This window comes from Leptinotarsa decemlineata, unplaced genomic scaffold (genome assembly GCF_025532065.1).
Source record: "Leptinotarsa decemlineata unplaced genomic scaffold, Ldec_3_MD MMD2_P_RNA_scaffold_2, whole genome shotgun sequence".
Classification (NCBI taxonomy): domain Eukaryota; kingdom Metazoa; phylum Arthropoda; class Insecta; order Coleoptera; family Chrysomelidae; genus Leptinotarsa; species Leptinotarsa decemlineata.
Genome location: NW_027412529.1, coordinates 16517686 through 16534596, shown reverse-complemented (window position 1 = coordinate 16534596; position 16911 = coordinate 16517686). Strand labels below are relative to the sequence as shown.

General features: G+C 33.0%; 2 protein-coding genes across 2 annotated transcripts; one reads left to right on the top strand and one right to left on the bottom strand.

Moving 5' to 3' along the window:
• Nucleotides 1-1218: 1218 nt before the first annotated feature.
• On the bottom strand, nt 1219-13234 carry LOC111511720 (nucleolar complex protein 4 homolog B). The gene is made up of 4 exons (XM_023167754.2): nt 12804-13234; nt 12032-12361; nt 10867-11347; nt 1219-7737 (listed from the first exon to the last, which is right to left on the bottom strand). The coding sequence occupies exons 1-4, from the start codon at nt 13129-13131 to the stop codon at nt 7383-7385; spliced, it is 1494 nt and encodes a 497-aa protein (XP_023023522.2). The 5' UTR covers nt 13132-13234; the 3' UTR covers nt 1219-7382.
• Nucleotides 13235-15531: 2297 nt separating this feature from the next.
• Nucleotides 15532-16445, top strand: LOC141486395 (sentrin-specific protease 8-like). The gene has a single exon (XM_074184275.1). It carries the CDS (start codon nt 15686-15688, stop codon nt 16343-16345), a length of 660 nt encoding a protein of 219 aa, XP_074040376.1. The 5' UTR covers nt 15532-15685; the 3' UTR covers nt 16346-16445.
• Nucleotides 16446-16911: the final 466 nt, after the last annotated feature.

The following is a 16911-nucleotide window of genomic DNA, read 5'->3' as shown; positions in this document are numbered from 1 at the left end:
TTTTATTTCATATCTGATTATTACTTTTTATGTTTTCATCAATAAAAATAACATTGTGTAACAGTTTAGTATGATTTGGTCAACCTCAAAGAAAAAGTGATCCGATTCGCATCGGTCTCACTTGAATTTCAGTCTTTCCATAATATTTCTCAATAGGCATTTCTTAAATTCAGTGTGTCTACTACCCATCCATGTTTTTGAATGTTAGCCAAAAATTTTCAATAATTTTAATGAGATTTTTTTCATGTTACTCTTTATTTTTCAAGTATATACATACTATCCATATAAGTGTATTGACTTTGTAGACAGCTAAGCATAAAAATAACATGGTAACACGGGGCGTGATAGAATAGCCCAAATATGTGTTTCACAAACACAACATAAAAATGTGAATATACTACAGCTAATAACTCGATAAGAAGTTCGCCGTGTAAGCTTTTATTTGCAATTTAATAAAAATGAATTTATGAAATACAAACAGAGAGTATAAATGGACCAAATAAAACAAATATAAACACAAACCTATTGATATGTGCATAAATATACTAAGTTCTCAAAAATAAACTCAAATGGAACTGATGAAACTTAATATTCACGAGAAATAAATTTTCTGCCTTCATCAAACCTCCCACTCACATAAAAAAACGCCTCTTTTCAAAAAACTCAATTTCCTTCAAAAATGAAGGATGCTCTTGATCTCTCTCATTCTAAAGAAACGATTTACAGAATATGGAAAAATATCCCTACATTAGCTCCCTTTTTTTGAATACTTGATGCTTTTTAAATGTGAACATCTTACTTCATCCAAACCAGCATAGTTTTTATGCAGGACATTCAACCACCAGTGTATTCACTTTCTTCATGAAGAAATTGCCAATGCTATAGAGCAGGACCTTTGTCGATCTTTCGAGTGAGATACATATGAAAAATCACTTAATAAACTTCATGTAAATGGAAAATGAAAACTCTATGGGTTGCTCACCTCTTTCCCGAAAAAGGAATTGGGATATTGAAATAAGCGACTGCCAGCTGTGGCAAATTATAACAAAATCACAAAATTTTGTTTGAGCTATATGTAAGCGTTTTGCGTTTATAATGAACAATTATTACTTTTCATTATTAGGAAATAAACAATAGGTTTCATAATAATAAATGATATCTTATCATCCTTTTAATTCAAAGGAGTCCAAATATGGGGTGAATTATTTCAAAGAACGATTATAAAAAGCAACATTTTATTCAACATATAAATTATAAGTAAATAACACTCATAATTGAAAATATAAATGAATACTATACATACACTTATAACACAGCAAAGTTTAGACACATCATATAAAATAACTTTTGAGTGTGGTCTCTACTGCAGAGCCTAGTAGATAGTCTCATAAAGGTATCACAAAAACATGCCTTTCGGTGTCAAAATGTTCATGTTACATAAATATAATACTTCAAAACCTCACCCATGACAATATTGCAATAGTGACTACACTCAAAATGTTCACATCTCATTTATTGGGAACATACACAAAAGCAGAAAAAACTTTAAGAAGTAGGTTGGCAAACATTAATCTATTTTTATTAAAACTAGGAATGCTCATTAGGTATGAGTTCTGAGTTGGATAAAAAATGTCTCAGAACAGCCATATTTCCGATCAGTTACATCATTCTTCAGTATATTAGAAATGTTTTCTTGTTGGTTAATCATAATTACATTGCCTTCTCCCTTGATAGGAATCGATATGTTTCATACCATTCATCACAATATGTTCAAAACAAGATTACAAAAATTCCTAGTTAAATAATAAAAAGTACAAACATTTTATTGGTAATACAAAAAGTTGAACTGAAAAAATCCAATAAAGTGAATTGCCAAAACATTTTTTTGGAAATTAAATATGTGTTTGAATGGTAATTTCTCTCAACAGAAAAGACAAACTTCTAGAAAAGCAAATGTACGCATTCATTTTGATTGTTACATTAATCTTAGAAATGCGTATATCCGTGACAAAAAAAATCACAACTGAAACAAGAATCGAAATTCAAATATCATGCACCTTCAACTATATCTAAGTCATTTAAGTTGTTCAATTCAAAATATAAATGTCCAGCATATTTGAATTGATATCAAATAACTGAAGAGCTGAGTGGATGAAGGAATAGGCATATTCTTTGATCCACATACTCCTTGGAACTCTCCAAATACGATTTAATACTATATCAATCCATCAAATCAAAAAAAAACAAAAAACCGGCACCTGCGTGTTTTTGTAATAAATTACCATAACAAAACACCTTCAGAAATTAAGACCTTTAAACTTGGGAACCCCTCCCTCCTAAATACAGGGCCTGAATAAAAGTTTGGATGGTACTGGGCTCAAAAGTTCCCTCCCCCACTCTTCATACCATCGGCAGGGGTTTTTGATAAACCCGAGTCATACCCTCTATAACATTGCCTAAGTGTCTTTGCTTACAAAAAATTATTGAGTTAAGAGAAGTTAAATGAATGAAGTATTAAAAAACTACAAGTCACAAAACAGAAACATTTTCCAGAAAATTAATAGTTTCCTGGCTAATCCATTACATCTCTGTGAGGAAAATAGTTTGTTTTCTGGCAGGTATGTACCAGATGCTACTGTGTAGAAATGTTGAAATTTTCATTTGAATTGATAATTTTCTTGGCAATTGTATCTCTTCTCAACGTAGTGATAGACTTGATCTGATATCTACTAATTTGTGAAGATAAAGAATTACTGTGGCCTAAAATGATGAAGAATTATTAATATGGTTAACTTTATTGTGAAATTTTCACGATTTTATAGTGAACAGTGACACAGTTTTGTAAATCGTTTAGTGAAAATCTCCCATTTATTATAGACTTATATCAAGTATCGTCAAATTCCATTACATACTTTGATATTACTTAGAAAAATGTTGAGATAAAGAGAAATTATGGCAAAAAAATTAATTTTCAAACCACTCAACTTCATGATGTTTTGACTGTCAGAGTTTATCGTATTTGGTTGATGCCTGAATTATTCTTTATACTTTGAGACCATTTGGGTCAACTGGGAGAGCATTCCCCTTTTTCCTTTTGGATAACACAGTTTTTCGGTTAAGTGCACCGCAGCCCATTTCCCCACTTGATTCAAGTTTTCCTCCGTTGAATGATTCCAGCTTAAGACCACTTGATGCGTTAGTTGGTGGAACCAAATATTCTCCGAATGTAGCAAGTCCAAGAGGTCACTCTGTATTGGTGAGTACGAGTCTCTAAATATTAGGAATATCCCAAAGACGATTTTGTATAATAACAATTGAAACGTTTAATTTTCAATGTTTGTTTGAAGGTGGTTGACAATGTTTCATGGTGAATTTCATTAGTTCGGACTCCCATTGTCTAATATGATATATGATTCGAAATTCCTGAAAGGACAAATAAAATTGAAAATCAAAATGAATAGCTGAAAATAACAATTACATTAAGCAAAAAATTGAAAATTGAACAATTAAAATGAAATAGAATTGAAAGATTTCAAACCAAGTTACTTCACGACGTTTCGATTGTTAGTATCCACAATCGTCTTCGGGTGATGACTGCACTATTCCTCCGAGAGAAGACTATTTATAGGTCATTCGAGTGCTGATTCGCTGATCCGACATCTAACATCAGCGATGAAAAACGAAGAGCCCTGAACGGCCAACGAAGAGTTCTGAACGACCTACCTAAAGATAACACCATCAAGATCCTACCTGCAGATAAGGGAAACGCTACTGTTGTGATGGATACTGGTCTCTACGAACAGAAGATCAAAAATGTTCTTCGGAAGAGAAAATACATGAAGATTGTACGGAATCGTACTGCATCAATTGAAAAAGGAAGTTGTACCAGACTTTGAAAAAACACCAAGTCTATTTCTCTCAAAAGGAGACATCGTCGCGCTACAGGAAGCCCCCTCGCTTGTATGGACTACCCAAAATCCATAAGAAGGGTGTTACACTCAGACCGACCATTAGCTCCAGAGATTCAGCTACTCAAAACTTGTCCAGATTTTTACTTCCAATGATACAATCACAAGGAAAAACTTTCATCTTTTGTGAAGAATTTGAGGCATTTGGTCGAATTACTAGGGGCAATCGAAATCAAAGAGCAAGATCAATTAATCATTTTCTATGTGCAAAGCCTTTACACGAACGTTCCTGTCGAAGAAGCACTTCAAATCATATTATATAGAGGATGCTATCCGAAGACAGGGACTTGGAAGATAGAACGAACTTACCTATAGAAGTAATCACGGAATTACTAGAATGCTGTGTACAAACTGCTATTTCCAACTGAAGGACGAATTCTTTATGCAAGATGAGGGACTGCCAATGGGATCACCACTTTCACCAATTATAGCCAACATATAAATGGAGTGGTTTGAAACTCTGGCCATTGAATAAACCTACGAAAAGCCCCAAGTCTGGTTGAGATACATCGACGACACCTTCATAACATGGAACTATGAAAATACAGAACTAGACACCTTTCTGAAGCACATTAACAGCGTAAGACCTTCCATCATCTTCACAATGGAGAAGGAAGTCCACACCGAATTGACATTCTTAGACGTATGGTCTAAGTGGGAAACATCTATCACTTACTCACAAGGGACAGTATCTGAATCACGAATCTAACCACCATCAATCCACCAAAAGAGGAATCATCAAGACTCTAGTAGACTGTGCTTTCGGGCTCTGTAAAACGAGAGAAGGTCTCTAGGAGGAACTAGGCATTATCAAAAAAGATCTTCAACAGAATGGTTACTCTAAAGTGATGGTGAAACACTTTGGCTAGAAGACAGCAAGAGCCTTACAAGGAAAAGAAGTATTGGGTCCAAGTATAACATCAGAACCTGCTTCAGATCAGGAAATACTATATGTAGCAGCCTCACACAAACCAGGCCACCAAAAACATACTATGATTCCAAGAATTGCAATTACCAGACTGCGGCATTGCCCATGAGGGCATTGAAAGTTTGCATTATCGAGCACAAGAAACACACACAGCGAGGAGAAACCATCAAATCGGGGATAGCAGAACATGTTTGAATCATAACATCAAATGATCCCAAGCAGATATCATCTATAAGGCATAACACTGGTTTGGGAGGAGATTCAAAGAATCTGCATATATGTTGTCCAATGACGCATTCAGCCAAGCTAGCGTAGAGATACGCAACATACGGGAACCAATAATCAAGCAGAAAACGGTCAACTCCCGCCAAACGGTCATCTCCTGCTAAACCGGTGAAGCAGAGAGAGGTAAGAGGGGATAGGTAAAAGCACTTGAATGACCTATAAATAGTCATCTCTCGGAGGAATAGTCGAGTCATCACCCGAAGACGATTGTGGATACTAACAATCGAAACGTCTTGAAGTAACCTGACTTGAAATCTTTCAATTTTATTTTTATTGTAATTTCATTTCGGGGTTTTTTGCTTAATATAATTGTTATTTTCAGATATTCATTCTAATTTTTAGTTTCATTTGTTCTTTCAGGGATTTCAAATCATATTATTTCATATTAGGCAATGGAAGTCCAAACTAATTTTTATTTTCACTTTCACATTACTGTCATTTTAGCAACCGATATTATTGAGGCATTTCCATTTTAAGTCAAAAAAAATTGTTTTCTTAATATATTAGTTTTTTATATTTTCACTTTTTAGACTCATTAATTTTTTTCATATTTCTGAATCCTATTTTCAATATTTCAAACAAACTAGCGTAATATTTCAGTACAAGTATTTTCAAAATATCATTCATCCATCTTCTCCTAGATTTCAAATCTGTTATCGCTTTTTTAAAAAATGGAGATACGAATATCTGACATTCAAATGGCGATAGAAACTTTTTGAAAAGTTTTTACAGATAATTAATAGGAAGATAATTTCAGATTGTATGTTAATAGTTTTGTTGGGAAATATTTGAGTTAATTCAAACATGAACTTTTCATGAAGATACCAATGGAAGAAGAGTGAGATGCATTAATGAAGGCATTTATTTGCATTCATAATGAAATATTCATCACATCAGTGTGTTTTTCAAGACGCGTTTAAATGTTACATGTGAAATTTATTATTTTCTGGAAAGTATTTATTTATTTCTTGTTCAAAATAATATGAATAGAATTTCAAAATTATTCATAATTCACTGGGAAGAGTGAGTTTCCTTCAATGTAACAAGCAAGTTTTTAGGAAAACTTTGAAAGTTGTTGTTGAAAAAGTTCACAAATACTTTTTTTCTCAAATAATTTCTCCCTTTATGAAGTGACATATTGGGAAGGGGGCAGCAGAAACACATATTTGCTAATGCTTGCAGGGTTTCACTATATATTCTTGTAAACGGTAAATGGCATCTGTCAACTAGCTCTCTGTGCCACCCATTTTGAAGAATAATATGAAAAATTGTAGAATGTAACAAACTATTATCAGAATACTTTCGATACTACATGAAGTTGAAAATATGTCAATTAACAGTTATCAACAATTAGATTGTAATATTCACTAATGAGTTGATAATAAGTCGCTGTGACTATGAGTATTCATAAAACATTTAGCTCCCTTTTGACATGTCACTGATGAAAAAGGTATCTATCTATCTGTAGCTAGTCATAAAAATGTTCAATTAGTCCCATAAAATAAAAATGATATTCAGATTTATGTTAGAAATATATGAGAATAATGAAAAAATGTTTTCTTCATTATAAGATTTGACAGAACGTGGATCCAAGATTTGTCAAATATTTTGATGTCAGGTGTGAGATATTTATCTCCACCCGTAACATTCCAGTAACACACCCCTACTTTCAATACATGAGGCAGTGTACTGGAGTTACACGACTGTGGCACCCATTTTTGGTTAATTCATGTTTGAACAGTCGAATTATCATATAAAAAAAAACATGATTGAAATAGAAGATGCCCAAATTTACATAATTAAGTAGATTATAATTAGGTACATATACCTTTCAAAACATATTTTTGCTGCACTCGTCTATTAGGAAATGGAAAAAATTAAAATTGATTATATTTAATCAAAGAATGTTTCTTTTTAAGAAAAGATATATCAATGGAAAACTCAACAGACCAGTTTGATGTATTCAGTAGTGTTACTCTACTCTAAACCGATAAATCTGCCTATAAAAGCTGGATGTTGAACGAAAATACTCAATAAATAAAAGTGTTGTGATTGGGTATGCATGTGATAAACTGCAATGTTAAAGAAACCATCAATACAATTTCTCACACCTGTCTGCGTCTAGGTTTTAATCACAATGTAATTTACTTCACCGACAGTAAATAGTTTCAACTGAACACATCAAGCAGAAAAATTACTTCTTACAAATCCCAATATTGCATAACCTTGTCTCCTTTTCCAAAGGAAGCAGCTGTAGGTTTTTCGAACTGCAGGATTATGAGCTTACTGAACTTTTTCACTTCCTTATCAAATATATCATCACCAGTATTGTCCAAAATCTTGGAGAGATCCCGTTCTATGCTGGGTAAAGGTGAATTCATGAATTTCGCTGCGTTTGCAACACTTGGTTGAACATGATTTTGTAGAGTTTTGATTTCCCAAAGAGAACTGTTAATGGCGTTGGATTTCAAGGGATCTCGTTCTTCCATTACGTAGGTATCAGTATTGGCTGTATTGCTTTCTGTGTTGTTTAATAAACATTTCAGACCAGGATGTCTAAAAAAAAGGTTATAGTTTATTTTACGGTAGAGATTATTGTTTCGTATTTCTTTTACTTTATACTCTTCCATTGTTGGGTATATACAGGGTGGGCCATCGAAAATTTGACATGGAGGTTTTGGGTACTAATCTTGCAAATCCTAAAAAACGCTCAGACAGGTCGATTTTTATTGGGAGAGGGACAGTTTTTTTCCCATTTACAGCGTCGTCACTTCAACCCGGAGCAGAGGGATGAACAACCCTAGGAATTGCAATATTAGTACCCAAAACCTCCATGTCAAGTTTTCGATGGCCCACCCTGTGGGCCATATATATATATATATATATATATATATATATATATATATATATATATATATATATATATATATATATATATATATATATATATATATATATATATATATATATATATATATATATATATATATATATATATTAATGCAGTCAAGCTACTGGAAAATAATTCAATGAAAATCAAAAAATAAATAGATAAGTACTCTTTGATCATTCCCATATTGATTTCAATTTAAGAGCCACCGGTATAGGTACAGCTGTTTCAGCCTATTGGGCATCGTCAGTACCGGGCAGGCGGTCCTCGATTGAAGGCAAAATGAGAAAATCAAAGAGTACTTATATGAGTACTATATATATATATATATATATATATATATATATATTAATATTTATTTATTGTTGTTGTTCGGTTGTTCATTATAAATGTATTTTCATGTATGATATTTTTTAAATGAGTGAAAAAAGGGACCTGACCCTTTTGATTCAAGAAATAAATTGATTTTGATGAATAAAAACAAGTCGTCTTTCATTATTGTGTGCCTTCAAAGTTTCCCAAATTTTTGCTTAGTTGACTTCAGGTACTAGGTTTTTCATTTATCTTTCCTGATAATTGTTCAAATAAAACTGTTTCAATCTGTAGTGTATAAATCACTGTTTTTATTAACCAAATGAAACTAATTTTATTTTATTTTCAATGTAATTAATGAAATTCTGTGAAAATCACATGATTTTACTTATCTAGGTATGTAAAATATGAGGGTGGGCTGAATAGTTTCCGACCTAATGAAGATATAAGACATTTTTTCAGATTTATTTTTATTTTTCAACATAGTCTTCTTTTAACTCTACACACTTCTCTCAACGACGCTCCCAACTCTGTTTTTTCTCTGTAAAATAATTTTTCACGAAGGTGATTGCCCCTCCGTTTAACGAAAATCTCTGTCGTCTGAGCGCAATTTTAAGATAAGGTAACAAAAAGAAGTCACTTGGGGCTAGGTGAGTAAAGCGGATGAACAAGCAGTTTAAACCGTAATTCGTGGATTTTTCCCATGGCAATGGCTGAGGTGTGAGACGGTTTGTTGTCTTGGTGAAACAGGATTTTATTTTACTGCGAATATGGCCGTTTTTCTGCAAGTTCTGCCTTCAGCTTGTCATGTTTTTTAGGCCTACATGTTGATTTAATATGTGACAAACACGTTTTTTTGATATGTCCATAACCTCTGTTATCTCTCCCACTTCAATTGGGCGGTTGTTATAATTTGGTGAACTTTGGCGATGTTTTCATCGGTAGCTGCAGTTTCTGACGTTTCGAACGTTCATCGTCACCCAAGCTCTTATGGCCATGTTTATATTCAGTTGCCCAAAATTTCACTGTGGTAAATGATGGTACAGAGTCCCCATACGCAGAATCTAAGTAATTTTTGATTTGCGTAGGAGTATTGCCTTTTGAAATCAAATATTTGATGACAGCTTGATATTCGCTCAAACGACTGTTGAATAACTGCGCGTCTAAAATGGCTGAAACTTTGGTGAGTAACTGTCAACAGATGAACAACGAAATTCACTAGCTTTTATTTACGAGTGCTGCTATCTTCATGTTGATGGCGGAATCTTTTCAGATCACCCTTGTGTAAATTCTACTTTTCAAATTATGAATACACTAACCCATTACTTGATGGAAATCATATCATAATTATACAATTCACACAATAAATTTTATTCAAGAGGCGTTTTGCTACACACTACCTTCATCAGTTGAACTGGTACATCTAACTATTTTTAAATGACTATTATATAACAGTAGGTAATTACAAAATTTAGTTAGATGAATAATTTTTAAAAAGCAATTACAATACCATTGTAATAACGACACTACTGTAATCACAATACTATTATTGTATTTACATTTTTTTTTTGTAAAACTACCTTTTTTACCAGAAATAAGCATCTATCAAATTAAATTTTGTAAATTGTAATTGTTTTTTCAAAAACAACCTATACAAGCAAAATTGATCATTTATCTAATTAAGTTTTTTAAATACCTACTGTTATATAGAAGACGTAGAACAGTTTGATGTGCCAGTCAACTGATGACGCTACAGTGTAGCGAAACGTCTTAATAACTTATTGTGAAAATTGTATAATTACTCTAATGAATAGTTTCACTTTTCAGTAAGACTATTTGTTTTAGATTTTGTTGTTTCTCAAAACAACATGAAAGTATCCAAGGTACCTTTTAACAATCACTTGTTCACCTCAAGAATATAAAATATTCTTGGCCATATTGGAATATTTTTTATTTTGACTAATAATGACATGAATATGTATTAAAATCATTATCACTTTGATGATGATCATTAAAATAATATTTTTATTACCGTCAATATGCTTTGTGAATTCATTTAAATACATGTGAACACACTCGTCTTTTAAGCATTTGGTCAGAATTTGTTTTAATCACTTAAAGAAGTTGAGTGACATAATTTTTCGAACCTTAACTGCTCCTCAACTTTCGACGTTTAAAAAAACAAATAGTCGAAGGAAAAAAATATTTCATTACAGTCAACATTAGCCAAAAATATTTTGAACATATGTTGATTATTCTACAACTTTCCAAGGTTATCAAATTCATTTGAAAAACTGAATCACACAATTTTTCACAATCCCTACAAAAATTATTTCATTGAAAGAGTTTTTCATTGGTGATACCCTGGTCAACAACTAAAATAACCTACCTAATTTTTGAATGTGAAATATTCAGTTGTGATTTGAATTATTAAGAATGTTTTTCATGGAGTGGAATTACTCCTGAAGTTTCAAATAACTTACCTCAATATTAAATTCCCAATGAAGTTACATATGATTATTATATCCTCTGATGGTGCTATCAAAGCCAATCTCGCCATCCTTTTAACAAATGCTGCTACCAAGTTCTCTGGCAAATGTGTGGAACTCAAAAACAAGTCAGACAAATGAAACAGTCTGGCTTTGTACTTCGTGTGAAATATTTCTGGTTCAAACATTGAATACAGTTTAGCGAATATATTCGGATAATCTAAATTATGGGTTTGTATCATCGTGAAGATACCCTGAAGTGCAAGAAGGCTGACAGGTCCTCCAACGTCCAAGGAATCCATTAGAAAATCAGTGAGAAGAAGAGGCTTTTCCAGATGAACAAGAACTCTTTCTAGTAGGACTAACAGCATTTGTTTGTGGGTTTGCGGAGTATGCTCCCAATGCATTACGCAATGCCAAACTTTGTTTAAGCACTTACTTGTTGAAGCTTCATCAAATGTAAAGAATGGAGCACCTGCAATTGGTGAAACAAGGTCATTAAAAAGAATGTATAAAGTATTTAATTAACTGAAAAAATAAACATTGTTATCAAGGAGACATTCCTATATGGACGGTTATCAAAATAATTGGATGTTTATGCAATTTACTTTTACACTCCATCACTAATTAAATACGGTCCTGAATTTGGATGTTTCCGTCTCAAATAATCTAACGGCCTGGTAACAGATTTCTACACTACTGCACATCTTGAGGGGGGGGGGGCTTCAAACCAGCCATGACTCAGTCCGGCAGCTGTACAACAATTATGACAATCGCCTATATAAAAAACATCTTTCGACCAAATAGTTTGTGATTTTGGAATATTTTTTATTTTGACTAATAATGACATGAATATGTATTAAAATCATTATCACTTCTAATCAAATTCAACGCTTTGATGAAACGTTTATTTTTCGTGTGGTACATTAGATACTTAAACTGAAAGGGGAAGGAAGAAAGCAATAAAATTCCAAAATAAACTTTTCAAATAGATGTGTAGTTCATGCATAGAAGTTACTTTCATATACAAACTGGACGAAAACTCCCTCTCAAAACAACTATCTTTCATATAAACATTTGATTACATGAAAGCAAAAATACTTTTGAAACAAGTACTTTGATATAAACCATTTTTGTTGATACTTCATCTTATACTCACAGTTCTCGATACCGCACAAAATTTTGGTTTCAGTATTCGGATAAATCTGCAACTTTTCCAAGAAGAGAAGATAATTCATAATGTAAACATCGTTTGGGTTACACTTTGCAGTAAGTGAAGGTAAAATCTTCCAGGTGAAAAATAATATATCATCGAACTGCAAATATTCAGTGTATTTACTAATTAAATGTGTATTATTTTGTTTATTGGAGAGAATTCTCATGAGAACATATTTCAGTTTTGTTAAAGGAACATAATTATCCAATGATCCTTTGGGTTCTAGGGGGTACTTTCCTTCCCAGGCTATTAGACTCATAGCTGTACACAATCCTGTAACAATAAAGAATAATAATAATATTAACAATCATGTGGGGCTTCTGTGTGGGAAAGAAACACATGTTTTCTCTCTGCAAATGATGTTCGCGTCTCAAATCAGGCGATGACTCTTTTCTGGATGGAATCCAGCAGCTTCAGGGTATGTTTGGATACAGAGCTCTATACATGAGAACAATACTCCAAAGAAGGTCCGATTTGAGCTTTATAAAGCATAAAAAGTTGTTGAGGTGTGTAAATTTTTGAGAAGCAGCCTCTGCAATTCCAGCTAACTATCTCAATTCATTATTCAAGAAACTAATTTTAATTAATTTATCAGAGGATTTCAGTAATACTGTGTCAAACGCCTTGGAAAAGTAAAAAAAAGCACTTTAATGAAATCAACATGAGAATAGATACTGTATAAAAGTCTTTATGAAGATATCATTTGATTTCTTACCTTGCGTTTGAATTTTGTAAGAATTATGTTCACAACATTGCAAACATTCTGTAAAAAACTCCTCATAAACATTTCTCAGCCATTCTTTACGTTGATTTTCTATGGTATTTTCAACGGGTTTCAACGGAACAATCTCTATAAACATCTGTTTTTCTTTGAGGAGAGTTGTGAATATCATTTCCAATGTTACTAAACATTGTGCTTGGTATCCAGACTTGAAGTGATTCAAGATATCTATCAAACTTTCCGTGTTTCTAGAGGTCAAAAATTCTTGGGCCTTCATCTTCAACTGTTTTGAAACTTTTATCGGTCTTTCCTCTAGAGACATTTTCTGCGATTTTCAGAGCAAAAATACTCTACAAGAAAGTTGACTTTCAGAGAAGGAGGTTAAGAGAATAAATTTCTGTCACTTGTATATTTACACTTTTCAGGATAACCAACCATAGAACCACAGAATAACATTCTGTGATAGAATTATGGGGAGGTAGATATACATAGGACAGGATATTCACGTTAAGACGAGAATGACAAGTTACGGCGTTGCCAACATGTGCACTATCTTGAAATTTCAAATTTTTTTGTAATGTTGATTTGTTTCATTGCTATCAACCTTACTTAGTTGGAATACAAATTTGAATATTACTGGAGTTTTTTCCCAACACCAAGTGATCATCTTCAAAGAGGAAGATTTAATCTTGGTGATCGAAACACGTGTCGAGGTGTTGAAAATAACGATTTGGTGTTGGGAAAAAACTCCACTAATATTAATTACTACACCAAAGGTTCCAAACAGTACATCATAAGGAATACAAATTTGTTGAGACTGTTTTGACAATGTTTTAGGCATATTGAATATACGCAGATATCACCAAAAGAAATGATTAGTTCTGAAAAGAAAAAGAAATACTGACGGTTTCCGAGTTTTTTTTTTCGATTCGGCAACGTCTGAAATTCAACTATCAGTTAAGCAACTTACAAAATGAAATTTAACTAGTTTCGTTGCTATTGAACGCATTTCACTGAGAATTTTAACGTTGTTATGTTGGATATACAAAACACCAAAAATGACGTGTCTCTTCTCAACGTGAAAAACCCTCCATACATGCAAAGAACAGATACGACATTGACTACTAGGATCATCAGGATCATGTCTCTGCAAGTCCAGATGAACATTTCTTGGAGAAGCATTGGCAGCAGATCCTGTTTCCATGAGGGCAATAAACCGTGAGAACGATTGTTCCATAATTCCTCCTAAGTTCCAAAAATGATGTGAGATTTTTTTGTCTTCTTAGAGTGAATGAGTCTTTTGAGTATGTATTCTTCTGATCAATGCTTTTATTCGAATCAGTACCATTATAATCGATCCCAAGATGAATCCGAATATTGAGCTGTTATTGGTATTATCGGTTGTATCGATCCTTTATAAATTATTCTGTTAAAGCTAGATTTTACTTCAATGATTTGAATTCGAAAAGCACACTTTGATGTGAGATTTTTGTGAAATGTTACCTCCCTATTCTTTGTGCTGTTCCTACAGTGCAATATGCTACAATTTCAACTACCAATGTGTTCACTGTTTTCAGTCGAAGTATTTATCATATGATGAAAAATATGATCTTTACTTGCATTATATAAATCTTTTATATGTCCCTTCATGCCCCATCCCGGGTTGAATGCCTTGAGTTGAAATCTTCTCCACACGGTTACTGTGTGCAGAACATCCCAACTCGTCTATCCACCCCCGCTCCTCCGGAGCGGTCGTCAACTTACTGATGGGCACTTCAGCAAGATTGACATCTAACCTCCTTCAGTCGATAGTCAGTTTTTAGGTGCTATTACTTTCTAATCTAATATTTTGTTTTATCTTGGCTTTCCTAACTGAATTTTTGCATGGGGTCCCCAAAAACTTACCAGGGACTATTGTTCGCGGTCAAATGTTTCTCGTTGAACCTGAAAAGGAAGTTTTTGTTATCTGTATAAAAAATTATACTTACCGGAGCCGCCTGACAGTGACTCTCGGAGGTAAACGTTGGTTCTGCCTGGTTGACCTTCTATGTTTATCTCTGTCTCGGAATCTGCCTGTTGCCTGTTTAGTGCATTGTGTAGATCGTATAGCGCTGGATTGTCGTGCACTCGAATTCTGTCAAACGCGCCTTGTGCGTGTTGTCTAATATATGGTCTGGATCCCGGAATATGTACCTATTCGGTACATATCTTGAAGCGTTTACGGCGGGCCTTACGCACCTCTTATATGAAAAATTTTTAAATTCGGTCAAATTTAAAGTTTCTACATATCTTCTTCTTACATAAAAAATCAGTGTTGCCAATGAAGAAACTCCCGAAAATATAAAAAACATGCTTGAGTATAGTAAATTGATTTTTTGTATATGTTCATGCATGTTTTTTTGCGCAATAAGGTACATTTTTCTGATTTCTGTGTAGCAGCAAAGATTATTCAGCAACACTGATTACAGTGACTCGTGACCTTATACATAATAATGTATGGACTGGGCATGACGTCACATTTACATATATTCCATCTGCGGGTCACACAGCATTATGTGACAAATCAAATCCCAAAATTTTCACATAGATATATGCACACGTAATACATCATGACGTTGTATTAGATATGAGTGACTTTGAATCAGATATGTATCAGTGTATGAGTGACGTAAATGCCAGGATGTGAATATCTTCATTTCCATGGAGTCACTGTTCTCTCTTCCCTTATTTATTATTACGTCACTGCTCGTGACAGTGATTTAAACTTCAAAGTATAATGTAAATATTATAAAATATTTTTATATATTCAAAAAGTGAAAGGAAGAAATCAAGAAGGAATAAGTTGAAAACGAAATGATACAGACCTTCTATCTAAAATGAGTAAAAATGCAACAGTACTGAGTTACAATGAAAGTTTGTTAAAAGAGTCTGATGTTGATTTACTAAAAGGACCTTTCTGGCTGAATGATACAATAATTTCATTCTATTTCGAATATTTGGAAACGGACCTATTTCGACATAACAAATCTTTGCTGTTTGTTTCACCCGAAGTCACACAATGCATAAAAGTATCCCCTGAACGTGAATTGCATGTATTTTTAGACCCCCTTGTTGCTCTGACAAAAAGAGATTTTATTTTCTTTGCATTGAATGACAATGAGTTGACGGATTCATCTGGAGGCTCTCATTGGAGTCTTTTGGTTTTCTCAAGACCGGAAAGAATGATGTTTCATTATGATTCGTCGAATAATTTGAATGAGTCCCAAGCAATAGATTTAGCTGAGAAGATTTTGAAGTATTTTTCTCTTCCTATTCAGGGAAAATTTGAAAATGTGCCTTGTCTTCAACAAAATAATGGGTATGATTGTGGAGTACACGTGCTGTGCAATGCAGAACAACTAGCAAGTTATGCAGCACATTATGGACGAATTAGAGGATGTCCAAAGTTGCTTTATGAAAATGTTGTTGCTAAGAGATGGGAAGTATTGGATATCATTGAAAAATTAAAGGAACAGGGATATGTGAACACTTTTTGAAGCAAAATAGCTGTTTACTATACAAGCAAGCATATTTATTATCAACAAAATTATCACTTTTATTGTGAAAGTTTTTTATTAAAAATCAATTTATTTGTCAGTTTTTTGTTACCACTAGTGAATGATGTGTGATTTGTATACTTCAAGAATCTATTTAGAGCTCATGTTATTCAACTTCCACAAGTTATCTACTTTTCACAGATAAATTTATTTTCTGAAATAAATATGAAATTTTGAAGCTGCACTATATCATAGATTATTGAATTTTTTTTTGAGGATGCCATTATATAGATTTATTATTGTATTATCTACTTTTATAAACTATAGCTACCAATTTTATTCTTTTTTATAAAAGTAAAGATGATGTTCTCTTGTCAGGTGAAATTTGGAAATCATTCTTAATAACCACTTTGGTTATATACTACACAAATTAAACCCAAATCTCTTTAAATCTCAGGTTATATAAAAAAAGATTTCAGAGATATATCTTGAGTAATATTCAGGGACTATGCACAGATATAATCACTGCTATGGAAGTAACACTTTATTGTGACATTTTCACTGGA